The 15,707-nt window shown below is 36.4% G+C and overlaps 1 protein-coding gene across 12 annotated transcripts in view; it reads right to left on the reverse strand.

Annotated features, from left to right (window-relative positions):
• Nucleotides 1-3,359: 3,359 nt before the first annotated feature.
• Nucleotides 3,360-15,707, reverse strand: part of MAOA (monoamine oxidase A) — a 141,380-nt gene continuing 129,032 nt past the window's right edge. For all 12 annotated transcript variants that reach the window (XM_056826107.1, XM_007493318.2, XM_056826108.1 and 9 more), the window contains 4 exons: nt 11,253-11,350; nt 10,538-10,649; nt 6,795-6,857; nt 3,360-6,513 (listed from right to left, as the gene is read on the reverse strand). In XM_056826107.1, coding sequence (XP_056682085.1) covers nt 6,373-6,513; nt 6,795-6,857; nt 10,538-10,649; nt 11,253-11,350 — 414 coding nt within the window. In that variant the 3' untranslated portion in view covers nt 3,360-6,372. The remainder of the gene's footprint in view (nt 6,514-6,794; nt 6,858-10,537; nt 10,650-11,252; nt 11,351-15,707) is intronic.

Below are 15,707 nucleotides of genomic sequence, written 5' to 3' on the forward strand. Positions count from 1 at the left end.
CTTCTCTATTTTACTAAGGGAGATTTCTATTGCTCCCCTCAAAGAAGAAATGACAATATCCCCTGAAGAGTTATGGGTCATAAAGGCTTATAACATCACTTAGATGTTTGAAACACTATCTTCCAGAGATGTTTCTCTATGCTACTACCTATATGCTGCACTTATGTGTAAAAACATTCCATGTGGAAATGCATATCTTACATAGGCATACACATATTAGATGTGGGGGAGACTCATCTAGGATAAAATAGAACCCTTCATATTCCCAGAGAGATATTCACCCTGTGCTTTAGTTATTAGATGCGGTGCATTGGAGCCAGATTGTAGGAGAGACAACTATTAAATTTTCAGTGTAAACTTTTACACTCAGAAATTATCAAATATTATAAAAACAGTGCTTAATTCACTGGTGAATTGATTGTTTTGACTTAAGAAAGTGCTGGAAAATTTCCTTCAAAACACATATCAATTCCTAGCTGTGTGACCCTGGGCAAGTCACTTGACCCCCATTGCCTAGCCCTTACCACTATTCTGCCTTAGAACCAATACACAGTATTGATTCTAAGATAGAAGGTAAGGGTTTAAAACAAACAAACACAAATCATATTAAGCTTAAAAGTATGTGGTGCATTCTTTTTTGTTTGTTTTTTTGGAGAGCCATATGTGAAACATGCATAGCAGACCACCACTTACAGGTATCCACTAGGGAAGAATTTGCAAGATTTTCTCTGATTTAGACAACAAATCTGTAAAAGTACAATCTTGTGTGTGTATATGTGTGTGTGTGAGAGAGAGAGACACAGAGAGATGAACAGTTCCTTTGAAAATATTTTCATATTTGAGCATTTGTCAAATTAAGTACTGATCAATAGTTATTGAATTCTACCCAAGTACTGATATTGAAAATGTAAAGTATGTACTTTGTATCACTTAAATTATGGAGTCTGGCTGATGAATGTTTTAATTTTTTTCTCTTATTTATATGCCTCTCCCACTACCATCCTGTTTTCTCAGAGTCCCTTCAACATTAATTTTCTTTTTTTTTTTTTTTTTGGTAATCTTTGCCATTCTGATAAATGTGATATAGAAGCTCAGAATTTCTTTAGTTTGCATTTCTCTAATTTCTTGGTGATTTGGAACATTTTTTTAATATGACTGTGAATAACTTGAATTTCTCACTCTAAAAATTGCCTGTTCATATCATTTTGCCATTCATTTATTTTGGAAATGGATTATAATTTTGAATTAATTAACTATCTTGAAAATGAGATTTTCATCAGACAAACTTGTTGCAAAGATTTTTCCTTGCCATTTCTATTCTAATTTCTGCTAGAATCAATTAGTTTTGCAAAAGCTTTTCAAATTTTATTTTATAAAAACTACCTATTTTACCCTAGGTAGCCTACGTAGGCTTCACCTGGGTCTTGGTAGGCCTCAGTAGGCCTGCCTCACTGTAGCCACATAGAGGAAAACAGTCCATTCTTTCAGTTGATCTTCTTTCACAAACTTATTCTCCAAACTCCAACTTGTTCTCCTCTTCCAACTGCCACTAGGTTTTCCAGTTTTCCAGAGAACCAAGATCCAACCAGTCTGTCTGAGTAATTACTCACTCCAATAGTGCCTGGGCATTGAATACCAACAGCCTCTAAGGCTTCTCAGAATTCCCTTCAGGAGCTCTTCCCCAAGATTCCAGCTGGGGTTTAAGGTAAAACTGCACTATGTTTAGCCTATTCCTATTTACCCAGATCCTAATTAGCCCCAATATTTAATTAATTGAGAAATATGTAAATGACTATGTCTATATATGGGATTTGAGCTGTCTTGAAGCAATCCAGAGAAGCTAAGAGATGGAGATGAATGTTCCAGAAATTGTAAAAGGCATAGACTTAAGAGACAGTGTTGGAGATCAGTAAGGTTAATGTTGGGGGGTTATCAAATATGTGGAGGAGGAAAATAAAATACTGGAAAGGCAGGAAGGAACCAGGTTGTGAAGAGCTTTAAAAGCCAAACAGAGGATTTGGTTTAATACCTTGGAGGTTAATAAGACAACATGGGACAAGATCAAACCAGAGCTTTAGGCTCCTTCAGGTATCCTCTTCTTGATCCCTTGGATTTGACCAAAATTACTCTACATCTAGATCATATCCTTTAAAAAATTTTTTTTCTAGTGGTGGCCATGGGAGTGGATAGAAAGGGTTGGATGTGAGAATCTTGTGTAGGTGGAATTTAACATTTAGGAATTATTTACAGATATGGGGTAAAGGAGTATAAGGATGGCTCTGGGGCTGAAAATCTTGATAAATTAAAAAATGAGAAAGAAATATGAGAGATATGGTTTGGGGAAAATTGTTTTGTACAAATTAGAGGAACAAAACATAGTTGATGTGGGACTTTACATCTTAATGAAGAAATGTCATGTCTTGCTGTCCCCTCTCTCATTCCCTCCCTCTCCCTTTTTCCTCTCTCCCTCCCTCTCTTCCTCTCTCTACTTCTCTCCTCTTCTCTTTTCTCTCTCTCTCCCCACTCCCCTTCACCTTCAGCTAATTTCTTCCCCCTGTTGGTATGTTGAAGGCAGGCAATGTTGAGAGACTTAAGGCATCTCCCACACAAAGCCAACATGAAGCCTATGAATAGGAGCCTCCATCTTTTTTGCTCAAGTGTCTGTTCTTTCATCTTCGGTGAGGTTGGGGCTATGACCTTATATAGTTTCAAAGGGTAAGGTGAGGCAAGTGATATCCAGGGGGTAGAGGCAGGTCCATGCTGGATGTTGCAGCCAGCTCAGCCTCTATAATATAAGGATGGCCTTAAAGAGTCAAGGACTCCTCTGAGAGAGCTGCATTTGAAGAGAGACTTGGTGGGACACTATGTAGAAAATGACTAAAAATGAGCCTTCTACTCATACCAGGAGAGAGTATAGGGGAAAAGGTTCCCATGAGATGTTGAGAGGGAAGGATATGTGTACTTTTGTGTTTTCTATGTCTCTGAAATGCTAATTGATATTAGTTAAATGGAACTCAGACACTAATTACTAGTTGCTAACAGTAAAGGATTTGTACAAAAATGGTGATTTGAACCCATTGGCATGAGAGAAAGACAATCAAATTCCTAGGAAGTATCTCTAGAGCCCTCATGGGGGAGATGTAGTAGTTCTTACTGTCTTACTATGTCACTTTTTCCAATTGGATTTTTAAAATTTAAATATGGAGTTCAAATTAGGTAGCTCTGGAATTTAAGTGCTAATTTCGGCCACATATCTGTACTTATTTATTGTTGGCTTCTGGCCAAAAAAAAATGGCTTTCATAACTCTCTCAATCCAAATTTATGTTCCAAGAGATTATAAGCAAGATGAACTCAGAGGTGATATTCATTCTACTTTATTAACAAACAAAACAGTAAAGGCAAAATCTTACTTTATAGCCAAAGAACACACACTTCCCCACATGGTTTTGAGGCAAATTTCAGACACAAAACATCAGACACTAAACTGAAAAACTGAATACATTCCCCAATCTTTCATTTCAAAGTTTTCCCATGACACAGCATTATTAATGACCATCAAGGCTTAACTGCTATCCGTTTCTAGAGATTTTACAAAAGGACTCCTCCTCCAGCCTCTGAAATTCTGAAGTAGATGGCCAATGTGTTATTTGATTTTTCAAAGTGACTTCATTCATTTGGTCCAGGAAAGGTTATTACCAACTCTATTCAGCCAGGTAACATGATCTATAAGTCCTCACCTCTAGCTGATTCCATGAAAACATCTGGATTGGCACTTATTATGAGATTAATTTAATCTATAGTTTAAGACAACTGTATTGACAAGAATGGATTGGCTAGTTTATAAGCACAAGTCAGAATAAGATTCTCAGAGGAGGAAAGTGACTTGATCAAAATCACAGAGCTCATCCATCTTCTGAATCTTGGTCATGGCTGTTTCCACGCTATATACCACAAAAGTGTCTACTGATTAAGCTTATAAAACTTGGGAGTTAATTGTTAATACCAGCTGAGGCTACTATTAAATCTGACCCTTAACTCATGACCAACAGAAACCTAACTCAGTGGTTCTCCACTGAAATGCTATGACTGACTAGTGATTATAAGGAATAAAGATAAATTAGGGAAGGGGCTTCTTTCCCCAGGGAGAAAAGTAGAACACCTGAAAGCAATCAGACAAGAGTTCAAAAGAGGTAAAAGTAACTGTCACAAAGGCCACTTTTCACTTAGAGGCCTCCAGTTTTCCTGCTGCCTCAGCGCAATGCTCTTTAAGATGGTGGAATTGAAGTCGGGTTGGTTTGGTTTTCTTTGGCAATCAATAGTTCTTCCCAGTTTATACCAGAAGTGGTAGATTGAGAAAGAAAGTCAAAGCTGACACTGACAAATGACAAAGTGGAGGATCTAGCAGAAGCTGAACAATCATCCAATACGGCAGCCTCTAGATGGGACAAATAGCTTCAGAGGGTACTGAGCAGGTGTACAATTGGAGTTCATAATAAGGAACCTGAGAAATCAAGTAAAAGCTAAATTTTTGTTTAATGAGAATATGAAAATGTGTCATTATTCACTTGAGAGAGATCCATAAAAGTTAAGGTTTTTCAAGTTTTGGATCTGAAGGTTAGGCTTCAGTTATCTGGAAAATTATATAAGGGAAACATTCTGGTCCCTGGACTTATGTTGGACCAATTATGATACATAGATATGCCATGTTTGACTTTGCCAGATCATCTATATTACTTTCTCTATTATTATAATGATAATTATTATCTAGATGGCTTTTGTTTTCTCTAACTTACATTACTATTAACAAGTCATCCCTTCCATTTGTTTAGAAGTGCTGCTTTGGATTTAAGAAAGTTTTCAAAAATGTGACCGCAAAATGCCATCATGAGGAAGAAATCTGTATGTATTGGACTAATATGTCTTCTAGAAAAAGGAAATTTATAATCCACTTGATTTCCTATCTTTTATTTAAAGTAAAATTAAAAAAAAGATCAGGATCATTTCCAACAATTTCCATGTTCTTTTTGATGAATGATTTATAAGATTATATTTGCTGTCCCTTCAGAATTACTTTTGAAAATATATAGTACCCTGAAATCTAAAAAATTGCTTCTACATTTGAGTACAATCTGAATCTTTATGAATACTATTTTATCAAAATATTTGGTTTGATTGCCATTTAATCATAATGTAGAAAAAAAGTGGAGAACAAAAGTAGCATTAAATTTTGGGACTACTAGTCTAAATGAAAAATGGCCACAAGTGGAAAAAGAAAGCTCTTCATAGACCCTACCCCAGCTTCAATTCTAGCCCATAACTTACATTTTAGCTTTTACTGACAAAGAATTAACTCATTTTCTCCCCAATTTCAAGGCATACTAGGTGGGGAGGGGCATACTGGTGATATCTGTAAGAATATGATTATTATAATCCTTTAGAAAAATGCTTAGTTTAGTCTAATATAAAAGATTCTATTCATAGACCTTATCCTATCCCAACTGGTACAACTCTTTAAGCTGAACACCTCAGTAAATACATTCTCCTCAGGTCTGGAGTACATCTCTAGCAGCAAAGGAAAATATACATGTGCACACACATAAATACATAATAAATCTAGCAGCAGAAAAGACCAGGTAATAAGACAATTTGTGGGAATTAGAAATAGCAATCCTCTCTGCAGATGTATACAAGACACACTCCTAAATATAAGCTTCAATCTAAAGTTTTTATTTTTAGTGTTACATTGAAATGATTGCCAGAAGAGGTATGCTTACTCCAGGAAGCTCTATGAACACTGGACTCTATTGACACCCCCATTCCCAAAAGAGGAAGGGGGAACCCAACAATATAGTTTAGTCACCATAGCCAGCTGGCTCTCAGGCTCTCAGCTATGATGATTATTTCACAGGATTGATCCTTAATTTATGGAGTTACTACAGAGAAGGTTAAAAAGAAATTTATTCATGAAATCATAAGGTGTGCTTGTTTTTTTTTAAGAAAGAAATCAGGATAAAGAAGTGATTGTTTCCCACAAGCATCTGGGCTTTAAAAGATTTCTCTTGAGATTTTTAACTTCCAGAAATTCAAACTTTGACACTATGGTTTTATTCTATCAATAAACACAACTTAATTTGCACATACAAGTGATGGGACAGACCTTGCTCCTAGTAAAACTGATTTAATGGGAATTTATTTTATTCTATTTTGATTTGGGGGGATGACTTTAACACTCACAGGGACAAAATTGGCTCGTAAAATCCAGTGCACAAAAATAGGGTCCAATGCTACCACCTTTAATTTTTCCAGGTTTTCCTTTTGATGGTGCTGGGAAGGAAGAATCAAAAAGCATGAAAAGGAAATTTTAGAATCTATCACATGATTCTCTTGCATTTGTAAATCATGATACACAGTGTAATTATGGAACTGGTCGCTCCGATAGCCATCAGCAGGCCTGGAACTGATGGTAAGTTTCTCTCCCAGAAGGTGGTGGTGATAGCCATGGCTGGAACATCCTGGGTGAAGGAAGACAAGAGTATACATGTCAGTGTGTCAAGAAGTTGGGTTGGGCTTATGTAGCCAAGAAAAACAAGGTACTAAAATATAGTCCATTGTAGATGTACTATTAAACCAGAGGTTATAGGGAAATTAGGTATGGTTAGAGAGAAGAAAAAAATGAAGGAAGGAAGGAAGGAAGGGAGGGAAAAAGGGAGGGAGGGAGGGAGAGAGGAAGGAAGAGACAGAGGGAAGGAGGAAAGGAGGGAAGGAGAGGGAAAGGAAGGAAGGAGAAATTTACCTTTGACTCTGGTTCTGGTGCCCAAATGTCTTTTTTTGGCACCTTCCCAAAGGCATTCAACACCTGGAAGAAAACACTATTAAGTATTGCTCAATTCATTCATTTATTTATTCACTATAAATGCTTACTATGTGTAACACAGTTTTCTAGGGGAAAGTGTTACAAAGATAAACAATACAGTCTCTACCCTCAAGGAACTAACTGACAGTCTAATCTGGAGGAGGCAAGGACAGGGCACAATGCAAAGAAACAAAAATAAGTATGACACTAGTTTGAATGTGTTGGGGGAAAAGATAAATCTGAGGAACCTTCATGGAAGAGGTGGCCTTGGAGCGGAGATAGGGGAGTGTAAACTGACACAGGAGATGACCTGAATTAAATGCATGGAAGTAAGAGAGCAGAATTAAATCAGTTTCATTGTAAAATAAATAAATAATGACAAAGGGAATGCAAACCTAATGGGAAGCAAACCGAAAGCTTATTTTCTAGTACTGAATACACCAGAGAAGCTCAAATTTGGAATAAAGCTCTGTTACCAACAACTAGCAAGGGCTATCTGGCCAAGGCAAAACAGGGAGAAGATAATTTAATCAGTGAAGTCAGTAACAAGTCAACCCAGATAATGAGTTAAAAAGTATAGTTCTTGTATAATTTAAAATCAACAGATCACCCATCTGAGGAAGCTAATGTATGCAAAGCTGTCTACACTGTGACAAAGTGATGTGTAAAATTTTGTGAAATCTTTGCTTAATATGAATTTTATAGGTCTGGGTGTCTATTTGGACCCGGTGGGGAGTTACTAGAGTGTCAGCAATGAGAAGAACAAGATTCCTTTTCTATACTGATTACTTTGAAAATAATGGTCTGGCATATGTTAAGTGTAAATTCTGGCTAAAAGAGAATAGGTTATTACATGTAAATTGTTTTTATTATGAGTTAAAAATAAAAAATAATCTAATGGACTTAAATTTTTAATCACCTCAGAATATTTTGTCATTTTTGCTAATGACATGAATCCATTTTAATTCGGTCATCGTATTTTTATACTTGATATAATTTTGTATTTATATTGTTGTGAATCAGTATGTACCCATATCTCTAATGAGAAATGATTTATTACAAAGAGCAATATTGCAATGCTGTGCCAACGGGGCACAAGTGTAAGAATGATCATTCCTGGTTCCAAGAGACCAGGAGTCTAGAAGACCTCAGTGTATGATCATGACTAAAGTCACTTAACCCCTTTATGCCTCAGACTTATCTATTAAGTTACAGTCTGTGATCTGCCTGTAGGAGGAGGGAATTCCCAAGCGGGAAGTTCTGTGATAATGAATCCACTGATTCTTCTCTTATAATTCAATATTTCAAGAATCAGTTAAGCTGGGGTGGGGGGAGGGAGAACTATCAGTAATCTCAGGTACCATGAAGGCCAAGGCTAGTAGGTCACTTGAATTTGGGAGTTCTGGAAGGCCCAGTGAGTGTTTATGCTCTAAGTTTGGCATCAATGTTCTAAATCCCTGGAAGGGGGAGTCCAGGCGTTCCAAGGAGAGATGAATTTCCAGGTTGGCAATAGACCGTGTAATAGCTTCACAGTAATCGGGAGTGGGACAGGCCCCAGAGTAGTCCCTATAATTCCAATCTGGGCAAAATTAGAAGATTCAAGTTTAAAATATAAATGAATTAGATGAATAAACTCACACATACATATATATTTTAATTACTATGTATATATTTTCTATTTTTGAGACTGTAATCTCTCTCTACCCTCCTCCAGTACTCCAGTATTCCCTCCTCTCCCATGCCTTATAGTCTTTATACGGTGACTGTGGCCAGAAAATTTACTACTTGGAGGCCAAGTCAATATGGCAGAAGCAGGGACTTGCCTGAGTTCTCTCAAATTCCCCTAAATCTAAAGCAAGAAATGCAATTTAAAATAGCTCAGAGGTACTACCTCATTCTTATCACACTGGCTTGCTTATATGACAGAAAAGGAAAATGACAAATGTTGAAGGGGATGTGGAAAAACTGGGACACTAATTCACTGCTGGTGGAGTTGTGAACTGTGATCCATTCACTGTGTAAACACTTTGGAACTATGCCCAAAGGGCCAGAAAACTATGCATATCCTTTGATACAGCAATAAAATAAATAAATATATAAGTAAATAAAGAAGATTTAATTTGTAGAAGCTTTCTTTTTAGGGTGGCAAGGAATAGCAAACTGAAAGAATGCCCATCACTAGGGAATGGCTGTACAAGTGGCATATGACTGTGATGGAATACTATTGTGCTAGAAGAAATAATAAGCTGGATACTACATGAACTGATGCAAAGTGAAGCAAGCAGAACCAGGAGAACATTAAATATGGTAATAGCAATCTTATACAATGATCAACTGTGAATGACAACTATTCTCAGTAATACAATGATTTAAGACATTCTGAAAGATTTATGATGAAAAATGTTATCCAGCAACAGAGAAATAAGTGGTAGAACCTCAATAAGGATCAAAGCATACTTTTTTTTTCACTTGCTTTAGTTCTCTTGTTTTTTTTTTCTTTCACAACATTGCTAAATATGAAAATGTTTTACATGACCACACATGTATCAAATGCTTGCTCTCTCAGGGAAAGGAGAGGGAAAACATGAAAAAAGAATTTGGAACTCAAAATTGGAAAAAAAAATTTTTTAATTTACATGTTGAAGACCAACCTTTTGATTCTGAACTCATTTAATTAGATTGATCTTCTGATGACATATTATAGAATGTCCACAACCAGTTAAAGACAGTTATTATCTGAAACTTGTTAGGACCTGTTTTCCTGGCATATGGCCCTCAAAAATTCATGGTTTCCTCCACACATCACATATGAAACAGTAGCATATTAATTAATATTAATTTGATAAATTACCATACTACATAAAACAACATATTGATATGCCATCATTCATACTGATATTGCATTGTAATCATACAATACAGTCTACTTTGTTTAGCCATTCTGCTAATTATGGATATCTAGGATGATTCTGATTTTTTTGTTTTATATATGGCAAAAGTTCTTAACCTCAAGTGCATAAACTTGTTTAAGTGACACCAATTTTGATACCATTGGTATTCTATGTATTTGTTTTATGCATCTAAAATATTATTCTGAGAGCAAAAACATTATGTATCATCAATTTTTAATGCATGTGTGTATGATGGACATTTTTGGTACTCATACAAACTTTCTATTGTAGATTCCAAAAATTTTATACCATTCTTTAATCAATACCCACATTCTAAATGCATTCCCTTTCTCTGAGTGTTAGATATCCTTTATCTTCTACTTTATTGGGAAGATTGAGGCCATGTAACAAGAAGCTTTCTTCCTCACCTATTCCTTCACAACTAAAACCTCTCTCTGCTGAAAGACATGTTTGCCCTCCCTTTGGGCTTTGGAAAAGAGGGGATCCTCTTTTTTCTGAAGATAATTCACTTCCCCCATGCCTGGTATAGGGAAAAATAGAAATGAGGATCTGGGTTTGAATCCTGTTTCTTTGCTTTTAGTATCTCTGGGACTTTGGGCTAGTCGTATTCTCTGTCCCCAGTTTCCTCATTTGCAAAATAGAGATAATAATTTATACAACCTTCTTCAACAGGCTATTATAAGGAAAGTACCTTGTAAATAATAAGTGCTACAGAAATGTAAACAAACAGAACTATTTATAGTGTATCATTCCCCTTTTTCTTGTACATACCTCTCTTGCTGCTCTTTCTCCAGCTTCCACTGCTCCCTCCATGTATCCACTCCAATAGGTGGCTGTCTCTGTGCCAGCAAAATAAATCTTTTCAAATGGCTGACGGATAACCCTTCAAAGTGAATATGAGAAGTCAAAACAGTATCCTTGGAATATAACGAGAGCTAAATAACATATTCACAATGGGCATGTGGTAAGCGCCCAATCAGACAAAACTATGGAACTATCAGGTAGTTGGAGGATTCTAGTCTAGGATTCCCTCCTACCTTAAAAAAAAAATCTCCTTTCTTAGTTATCTGCTTTTCCAGTTTCTAATCCAGGATTCCTCAGCTTCAACATGTCTGGTTCAGTTCTTTTGCTGCCTTCAATGAGGACTTAATACATTTTGTCATCTTGAGTAGTTCTGTTGTTGTCTAGGTTCTGTTAGCAGCTATTTTATCATAATATTTTTTATTTTTTATGGAAAAAAATTGTTTCCTTTTCGAATACCATGACCTCCCTTCAGTTATTTACCTACCACCCAAGCAAACAATTCGTCAACTATACTTTTATTGCTTTTCATACAGACAAAAGTTGCTACCCAGGCTCCTGCTGATTTATGTATTGTACATATTCACTGAAAACCATAGTTTCTGGGATTCTTTTTCTACTTTTGTTTATCCTCTCAACCCTTCACTTTATTGCTTTTCTAAAAGAAAGGGCAGTTTACTTGTACCTTCCGTACTGGGTCATAGTCCCAGGTGGGAAGTAGGCAGTGTAGCAGCCTCCCGAGTACTGATCTTCACACCAGTTCTTCTCCTCATAATGGACTGGCTGCAAGATTGACAAGAAATGATACAAAGAGAAAACCAGGCTGAAAGGAAGTAAAACAAAGAATCTATTTCCAATAATAAGAATAACAAAACCATATCAGCGTCCAATAACAACGGTCTGGGCCGACTTCACAAGGAGGTACAGAATGATGAATGTTCAAGTTCCCTTCGTGGCCTTAATGGGCAACAGCATGGTACAGGAGAGCTGTGGATTCAGTGTCAGAAGACCTGGGCTTATGGACAATAAATTTAATCTTATAGATATATGTGAGGCTGTGTATGTTAGGAACTACTTGAATACTATCTGAAAAGATATAACTTATTCAAAAGGAATAATATAGCTAAAAGCACTGGGAGGAGAGGGAGTTAAGGTATTGGATTAAAAAGATTTCCTGATGTGAGAAAATTAGAATCTGAGAAAGGAAGGATGGTTAAGGGGAGAACATTCGGGTCAACATATTTGATACTGTAATATACACCACAGAAAATCTAGGAAGAAGAACTCAACAACTTAAGAATTCTGAAACAAGGGGGGCGGAGTCAAGATGGCGGCTTAGAAGGAAGTTCAAACCTCTGAAAACCCTTCCTTACTGATCACAAGCTGACTGCTCCTAGGAGACTGAAAATCAGATCTAACAACAAGAAAAGAGCCAAGGAACCCTCCTGCTGGACTCAATCCCAAAGGTATGGCTCACCCCCAAAAGCCGGAATCCAAGAACACTGAGGTTTAAGGGGAAGGCAGACGGAAGGTCGCAGGATCCCTCCCCCATATAGAGCTCTAAGCCTCCAGCGGCATCAGGAACCTCTGGGTGGGCAAAGGTGCTGGCCTGGAGGGGGTACATGAGGACAGAGCAGTGCCAGGCTCAGTGTCAAACACAGGTGGAGGAGAAGGAGCTGGAGAGGGAGTGCAGAGCAGGCAGCCTGGAAAGAGCTACGAAGACCCTTCATACTGCTCTAGCCTTCCAGAAGGTTTTGGACTCAGGGCACATCCAGCCCAAACCAGCTGAACTTAATCCCATCAAAAGTCTTCAGAGTTCAGGGAAGCCGAAATTCCAACAATCCTCCCTCACAGACTGCTGGACTTTAATTTAATCCAATCAAAAGCCTCCAGAGGTCAGGGAAGCTCAAACTAAAAAAACCCTCTCCCACAGTCTGCAGAGAGAGACCTTCTGTCAAAGCTCCAAGAGGGGAGACTGACAGAAACCCCCAAAACCAAAAAAATGAGAGGAGCAAGAGCACAGACAAATACAGGGAGAAAACAAGGAGTAAATATGAGCAAACAACAGAAAAAGAAGAAAGAAATTACAATAGACAGCTTCTGTACAGGTAATGAGCAAAGAACGAATGAAACAGAGGGGGAGGGATCAGCAAAGGAAAAATCAGAAATCCCAGCGAATTGGATACAGGCTTTGGAAGAACTCAAAATGCAATTCATAACACAATTAAGAGAGGATGAAGACAATTGGGAAAATAACTTAAAAACTAAGATAAGTCATCTGGAAACAGAAAAGAGTGTCTTGAAAGCCAAAATCAACCAGCTTGAAAATGAGGCAAAGGAGATGAAAGATGAGGCAAAAAGGATGAAAGATGAACTCCAAAGAAAATCAGACCATAAGGAGGATGACCAAAAATCCAGGGATGAAATCCAGTCTTTAAGAATCAGAATACAAAAACTAGAATTAAGCGACCTCACAAGGCAGCAGGACACTATAAAACAAAACCAAAAGAATGAAAAAATTGAGGAAAAAATGAAACATCTCATTCACAAAACAGAGGATTTTGAAAATTGTTCGAGGAGAGACAATTTAAGAATCATTGGTCTACCAGAAGACCATGACAAAAGAAAAAGCCTGGACACCATACTACAGGAAATTATTCAAGAAAACTGCCTCGATATTCTAGAACAAGAGAGAAAAGTGGAGACTGAAAGAATCCACAGATCACTGCCTCTATTTAATCCCCAACTGACATCACCCAGGAATGTTGTGGCCAAATTCAAGAACTATCAGACCAAAGAAAAAATATTAAAAGCTGCCAAGAAAAAGTCATTCACATACCATGGAACCACAGTGAGGATAACACAGGATCTGGCTGCATCTACACTGAAGAACTGAAAGGCAAGGAATACAATATTCCAGAAAGCAAGGGAATTGGGTCTACAACCAAGAATCAACTGCCCAGCAAAACTGACTATATTCTTACAGGGGAGAGTATGGTCATTAAATAAAATAGAAGAATTCCAAGAATTTGTAAAGAAAAGACCAGACCTGAACAGTAAATTTGATGTCCAAGCACAGAACTCAAGATAACCATCAAAAAGTAATTTAAAAAGAGGGAAAAAAAGAAAAACAAAACAAAAAAACCCTTTTTTAAAGACTCAATAAGTTAAAATGATATATAACCCTATAAGAAAAGAGGTCATGGGTAACTCTTAAAAACTGTTGTTATAAAAGAATTACACTTAGAGGGAACAGTGACATACTGTAAGATGAAATAACAAGACATAAATAGGCATACAGATATATGTATGCATAAATACATATACATGTGTGTATATATATATCTATATCTATAAATATGTAGAGCTAAAAAAAGAGGTTAATACTAAAAGAAATAGGAAAAGAAACAAAAGGGGGGTAAATTTATATGTCACAAAGAAGCTCATGGCAGGAGGGGGGAAAACATCAATACACTGAAAGGGTAAAGAGGTTGGAGACAGGAAATACTCAACTCTTACGTGCATTGAAATTGACCCAAAGGGGAAAGAACAATCCAATCCATTGGGGCAGAGAATAGATTTACCCCCTATAGGGGAGTAGAAGGATAACAAATGAACTGGTGGGGAGGGAAGCAGTATAAGGGTGGGTGAGGGTGAGGGGTAGTTTTAAAAATACTGCAAAAAGAATAAGGGGGGGAATAAGAAGAGAGGGGCATTAAAAGGGAAGTAAAATAAGGTAGGGAACTAGGGGGACTGATTAAAAACAAACATTGGTGTAGAAGGAAATAATGAAAGAAGAAAAGGCAGGACTAGTAGTAGAAATCAAAATGCTGGAAAATACACAGCTGGTAATCATAACTCTGAATGTGAATTGAATGAACTCATCCATAAAATGCAAGCTAATAACAGAGTGGATTAGAATCCAAAACCCTACCATATGCTGTCCTCAAGAAACACACATGAGGAAGATAGATACACATAGGCTGAAAGTAAGAGGATGGAGCCAAATCTATTGGGCAACAACTAATAAAAAGAAGGCAGGAGTTGCAATCATGATATCTGACAAAACCAAAGTAAAAATAAATCTAGTTAAAAGAGATAGGGAAGGTAATTACATCCTGATAAAAGACAGTATAGTCAATGGAAATATCAGTACTCAACATGTATGCACCAAATGCCATAGCATCCAAATTTCTAAAGGAGAAACTAGAGGAACTCAAGGACAAAATAGATAGAAAAACTATACTAGTGGGAGACCTGAACCTTCTTTTATCCAAACTAGATAAATCAAACTAAAAAATAAATAAGAAAGAGGTAATGAAATCTTAGAAAAATTAGAGTTAGTAGATATGTGGAGAAAAATAAATAGGGACAAAAAGGAATACACCTTCTTTTCAGCAGCACATGGTACATTTACAAAGATTGACCATGTATTAGGGCATAAAAGCATTGCGAACAAATGCAAAAGAACAGAAATAATAAATGCAACCTTCTCAGATCAAAAAGAAATAATATAATTATTATATATTTTAAATATATAATATATAAATTTATGTTTTTTATATATTAAATATTATATAATTATTATAAATAATAATTAGTAAGGGTACATGGAGAAGTAAATAAAAAATTAATAGGAAATTAAACAATACAATTCTCCAAAACTAGTTCGTCAAAGAACAAATCACAGAAACAATAATTTCATTGTAGAAAATGACAATGATGAGACATCCTTTCAAAACCTATGGGATGCAGCCAAAGCAGTACTCAGTGGGAAATTCATATGCTTAAGTTCATATATTAACAAATGAAGGACGGGAGAGGTTAATGAATTGGGCATGCAAATTAAAAACAAACTAGAAAATGAACAAATTAAAAATCCTCAGATGAAGACTAAATTAAAGATCCTAAAAATCAAAGGGGAAATTAATAAAGTTGAAAGTCAAAGAACTATTGATTTAATAAATAAGACTAGAAGCTGGTACTTTGAAAAAAACAAATAAAATAGACAAAGTATTGGTCAGTCTAATTTAAAAAAAAAAAGAAAGAAGAAAACCAAATTGACAGTATCCAAGATGAAAAGGGAAACCTTACTTCTAATGAAGAAGAAATTAAGGCAATCATTAAAAACTATTATGCC

Source organism: Monodelphis domestica, chromosome 4, assembly GCF_027887165.1.
Source record: "Monodelphis domestica isolate mMonDom1 chromosome 4, mMonDom1.pri, whole genome shotgun sequence".
Lineage (NCBI taxonomy): Eukaryota > Metazoa > Chordata > Mammalia > Didelphimorphia > Didelphidae > Monodelphis > Monodelphis domestica.